At 48.2% G+C, this 5,722-nt stretch overlaps 1 protein-coding gene across 4 annotated transcripts in view; it reads right to left on the bottom strand.

Annotated features, from left to right (window-relative positions):
* Nucleotides 1-2,123: 2,123 nt before the first annotated feature.
* Nucleotides 2,124-5,722, bottom strand: part of Foxm1 (forkhead box M1) — a 27,385-nt gene continuing 23,786 nt past the window's right edge. For all 4 annotated transcript variants that reach the window (XM_023708392.1, XM_004648149.2, XM_004648150.2 and 1 more), the window contains one exon: nt 2,124-4,055. In XM_023708392.1, the coding sequence (XP_023564160.1) occupies nt 3,030-4,055 (1,026 nt within the window). In that variant the 3' untranslated portion in view covers nt 2,124-3,029. The remainder of the gene's footprint in view (nt 4,056-5,722) is intronic.

Raw genomic sequence — 5,722 nt, 5'->3', positions numbered from 1 at the left:
TAGAAAGCATCAATAGCATAGAAAGCAAGCAAACAAGCATCTGCAATGTTAGCTCATTCCCTTTGCTGTGCTCTCCCCACCAGAATATAAACAGTAGCAAATGTGTCAGCATTGCCTGATTCTTGCTTACACACGCCCTGTTCAACCCTCATAACTCTACGAATGAGTCTTGTTACTGTCCCTGCTATGGCTTGTAAGTGTCCCTCAAAGCCCATATTTCATAGCTTGGTCACCAGCCTATGGCACTGTGAATGGCAGTGACACTTTTAGGAGGCGGGGCTTAGTTGATGGAAGTGAGGTCACTGGCAGTGGTCTTGGAGCTGACCCTGGGACCCTACCCAATTGTCTCTGCTTCCTAGCTGAGAGGTCACAGGCCTCCCCTACCACGTGCTCCCACCATCATGTCCTGGGCCACCACAGGCCCACACCAAATGAACACAGACAGAAATCTCTAAAGCCACGTGCTAAAGGGAAATTGTGTCACAATAAGTGGCAGACTGGGACCTGGTGTGAGACAGCCTTGCAGAGCACAGGCTTAGCATGTGGCCTGGCCAGGACAAAATGTCTTTTAAATGTTACTCTCCCATTTATCCTGGGGATTCTAACCCCTGCTCCCACCTCAGGCTGGCACTGACCTGTGTAGCCCCAGCTAGCCTAGAACTGTGCAATCATTTCAGCCTCCTGAGGGCTGGGATCACAGGTGTGTGCCACCAGCCCAGTCTCCCTATAGTTGGAGCCTTGTTGCCTGAGTCATTTCTACAAATGGGCCGGGGAGCTGTGTTACAGGTTGAACATCCCTAATCTGAAAATCCCAAATGCTCAATATCAGAATTTTTCTGAGCATTACATGGCATAACAGGTAGAAAGTGCCATACAAGTGAGTGGTTAATTAAATATAGGCACACTAAAAATGCTAACATGATTGGAAGGCTAGGCACATGAGATATGACACACTGAATGTGTATAGACTTGGGTCCTGTTCCCAAGATATCTCCTTCATTATGTATATGCAAACATCCCCAGATCAAAAAATATCCCAAATCCTAAGGGGCTGGGGAGATGGTTCAGTAGAATAAGTGCTTCCCTGGCAAGTGCAAGGGCCTGAATTCAATTCCCCATTCCGGGGAGGGGTGGAAAAAAAAAAAATCCTAAAAATGTCCTGTACCAAGCATTTAAGGTAAACAGTAAGAGGAAGAGGTAAAGCCTCCAATTAGACATCTCCTTACATCTGAGCTCTACTTCCAGGCTGTAGGGCTAAGAACAGAATTTATACCCACAGACCTACTACCCCGAGAGCCAGTGTCAGAAGAAAAGGTGGACTACCTGCAGGAGAGGTTCTCTGCGACATGGATCACCTGGCCCTCGGAGTGATCTTGGCGGGTTACTGGCCATTCTTCTGGGCTTAGAGCCAGGAGGGACAACTTTGTGAGGTGCTGGTCAGGCAAAAACCATTGTTTGTCACTAGAGTTGCTATGGTGACATTTCCTGGCAGCTAAAGTAGGGAGGAGGTGCTTGCCTGACACCTGAGGCTCTTCAGTCCCTGGAGCCCCTGTCTACCTTTCCAGAGACAAGTGATGACTCTTGTCAGTTCTGGCTACAAAATAAGGTAACAGAAGCTGCTTCTAAAGTGACCTGCAAGAATGTTCAGGGAGGAGAAAAGCAGAGCAGGACTCCTGGTAGATGTACTAAGTCCCCTGCAACAGGGCTCCCCCTTCTCTAATGCTCCAGAGATCCCAAGGAACAAAGCTGGGATGACAAAGAAGGGTGGGATGTGCAGGACAGTGCTGAGAAAATCAGCAATTCCAGCATCAGAAGTGGCAGGGGGAGAGCCAGGCACTGTGGTACATGCCTGTGATCCCCACATATTGGCAGGCTAAGGCAGTTCAAAGCTCACCTGGGCAAGTTGGCAAGACCCTGTCTCAAAGTAGAAGGCTGTTGTAGTGGCTCAGTGCATGGGCCCCAAGTTCAATTCCCAGGAGTGAGGGGATCCATGTGCCAGCTCTGGCACACTCTTTCAGTTGTTCCCATGGGCAGCTGCAGGCCCTACCTCTTCCTGTTATCAGTCTCAATCATCAATCCTCTCCATCCCCTCCAGACTGACAGAGCAGAGACCAGCTGTTCCACCCCAGATTTTATTCAGTAGGTAGTTGTGGTAGTGTTCTTGGGCTGGCTCGCACAGGCAGCCAGCTAGAGCCTAGGGTTGTTCTTTGCAAAACTGCATTACAAACTAAGGACACCAGGCAAGTTGAGGGGTCTTTTCTGCCTTCTCAATCCTCCACCTGAGTCCTCATCCATTCTGGTCTCCCTGGCATGATTAGGGACATTATCAGAGAAAGGTACTTAGTGGCACATCTGGGTACCATTCTGCTTCGGATGCATCCATTCCATCTCCAAATTCAATTCTCGACTCAATACAAGACCTTTTAAACCAGATTTCTTCTTGTAGGAAAGCTGACCTGAAAACACTGGGAGGTGGGAAGGAGGAGTCTGTCTGAGGGACCCTGCCAAGCAGACGTGTCTGGGGGAAATGTCCAGCTGCGCACGATAAAGAACTCTTGGGCCTGGAAGAAACCATGCACTGCAGGTTTCCCTTCTCCTTCTACAAAGCAAGGGAGAGAAGCAAACTGCAACTCCCTCTCATCCTACCTACCTCAAACTTTCATTAATAAAGAGTAATTTGGAGAATCTGTACTACTTACCAAGACCACCCTGCAAGCAGGGCAAGCAAGACTATAGGACACAGAATGGAAATGATGTGAGGAATTCTTAATCCCTTCCTCCATTGCTTTTGCATCGCTGCCCTTCAGCTCAGGCAGGGAGAGCAGAGGAATCTCTCCCCAGAGAACAGCTGCACACCCTACTCTTGCCAAAACCCAGCAGTGGCTGGGGTGACTGCTGCCTGTGCATCACCAAGCTGGTGGAGTCCCTGCCAGCAGTCCTCAGAGGATGTGGTATGCACGGAGCTTGGGACTGCCCAGCCATACGAGTGCCTGAAACTGTGTAGCTTGAGTGTAAGGGTCAAGGGGCCTCTACTGTAGTTCAGGAATGAACTGAGACCAGTTGATGTTGTCAGGGCCGAGGGGGTCCTCCTCCAGGCCAGGGAAGCTGATGTCCAACAGGATCTTGCTCAGGCTATCATTCATTGTGTCTAGAACCAGGCCTTCTGTCAGAGAGCGGTTGGCTGCAAGGCTGGGAACCTGTGGTTCTGGAGAGCCTGGCTTGGGGACTTCCAGATCTGAGGGGCAAGAGCTGCTAAAGGGGTCAGAGGCCAGGTCAAAGGGTTCGGAATTGAGGAGCTCTCGGGGTGAGTCAAAGAGGGGAATGCTTTTCAGTGGCGTGGTGCTCAGATCCATCAGTCCCAGGGAGTCAGGCAGGGGGCCAAAGGTACCTTGGGGGGGTTGTACCGGGCTGAAATCCAGCCCCCTCACTTTGGCAGGAGGTGTGAGCCTCCAGGATTCAAGGGTTTGGGGGAGGAGAGATTTACTCGGGGTGGAGGAGATGGGCAGCATCTCCTTAATGGGCGTCTTGAAAGGTCCACCTTCCTGCTGGGGGCAGCCAAGCTGCAGGGCAGGCTCTGTGGACTCTTCCAGGACAGGGGGCTCTGCAGCTTGTCCAGATGAGCTGGGGCCCTCCGAGAAGACGAGCTCGGGTTCATCCACAGAGGGAGGCAACAGGTGCTGTTTCCTTCGAGACCGGCTCATCTCCCTTCTCTCCCTTCGTTTAATCACGAGCATTTCTGAGATACGTTGTGCTGGGGACTTGAGCTCACTGTAGGACTTCTTGGGCCTTGGGGTGGGAGAGCAGGATGAATCTTCCCAGGAGTGAGATGCCTCTTCTTTGAAAGACAGGCATGGAGAGGGCCACTCCTCCAAGGGAGGGCTCTCCACTTTGATGGGTCTCTCTAACGGGAGCATGTCTTCCCCAGGCTGGGTTTCTTCCTCCTTAATAGACTGAACCGGAAGCAAAGGCAACAACTCTTCTCCCAGCAGGGGTTTCTCCTCTTTCACTGGTCCAGATGCAGGAAGAGGGACTATGCCCTCATCAGCCAGCAGCACCTAAGACAGAAGAAGGGGCAAAATAAAAGGACTCATGTTCATCCCGCTGCCATCAGGCAGGACATCACATGAGATATACTGGTGTTGGTCCTTTTATGTGTGTTTATCTATTTATTGTGATGCTGAGGATTGCATTCCAAGCAAGTGCTCTACCACTAAGCTACAGACCTAGCTCTTTGTCTTTTTTTTTTTTTTGGTACCAGGACTTGAACTCAGGGACTTATGCTTGCCAGGCAGGTGCTGTGCCACTGAGCTAAATTCCAGGACCTCTTTTGTCTTTTTAAAGTGTTAAAAATTTTAAGTATGAGAATATAATATATAATGAAGGTGGTACTTTCATTCTGGGGTAAAGATGAAAGAACTGGGGCCAAGAGTATAGCTCAGTGACAGAACACACACTTAGAATGCATGAAGGGGCCGGCGAGATAGCTCAGCAGACTAAAGAGCCTGCTTAGGCAAGCTTAGGCAAGCACAGGGACCGAGGTTTGATCCTGGCACCACGTGCCCTGCCAGTCCTGCCCTCAGAGTCCAGGCGTAGTGATGCATGCCTGTAATCCCAGCGCTGGGGAGGCTGAGAGCAGGGGAATCAGCATGAGTCTGAGCTGTGCAGTGAGACCCTGCAACAACCAAATACATTAAAAAAAAAAAAAGCATTAAGCCCTGGGCATAATCCCTTGTACAAGAAAAAATAAGAATATTTAATCTATTTTGCATTTTTTTGTAACAAAGACTTTTTTTTTGGTTGTGCTGGGCATTGAACCCATGAATATGAGGAGTTAAAACCACACCAATCCTAAAAGAGAATTTAGGAGACTACATGTGCAATCTGAGGGTGTGATGACCTTTTTTTTTCTCTCTTTTTTGAGATGAGGTCTTGCCTGGTAATTCAGGCACAATTTAGAACTCATTGTGCAGCTAAGGATGGCCTCAAACTCATGGCAATCCTCCTGTCTCAGCCTCCCAAGTGCTGGGATTACAGGCATCTACTTTCTTAAACAACACTGGAAGCCCAAAAGGTATAAAAGAGAGATAAATTTGACTATATAGAAATTTTAAACTTTTACTGTGGCCACAGATATTATAAACAAAGCTAAGAAACAAATGGTGGAACCAGCAAAATGTCATTATAACGGACTGAGGTTAATGTTTTAGCAACAAAGAGCTCTCACAGATGCTGCAACAAAATGGCCAGTGTCCCTAAAGGGGCAGCAGAAGCTCCCTCAAGTGACTAGACTGAATGAGCAGGTGCTCAAATGTATTTATATATAAAGATAAAATTAACAAGAGATAGTCACATATATTGGACTGGCAAATTTAAAAAGACTAATAATAGCAAGTGCCAATAATGATACAGATCTTGTCATCTACTGTTGGTTGAAATGGAAATGACAATAGTTGTCCTGGGAACTCAATCTTACAACAATGTTTATTATAATTTAAGGTACTGTTCCAATCTCATGTCTGGGGCTCTGTCCTTTATAATGACATTTTGCTGGTTCCACCATTTGTTTCTTAGCTTTGTTTATAATATCTGTGGCCACAGTAAAAGTTTAAAATTTCTATGTAGTCAAATTTATCGGGCTGGTGAGATGGCTCAGTGGTCTAAAGCACCTACTTAGAACAAGCTTAGCAAAGCACAGGGACCACGGTTCAATCCCCCAGCACCA

This window comes from Octodon degus, unplaced genomic scaffold (genome assembly GCF_000260255.1).
Source record: "Octodon degus isolate 3935 unplaced genomic scaffold, OctDeg1.0 scaffold00355, whole genome shotgun sequence".
Lineage (NCBI taxonomy): Eukaryota > Metazoa > Chordata > Mammalia > Rodentia > Octodontidae > Octodon > Octodon degus.
The sequence above is the reverse complement of the archived record's forward strand: the minus strand, read 5'-3'. Positions and strand labels throughout refer to the sequence as shown.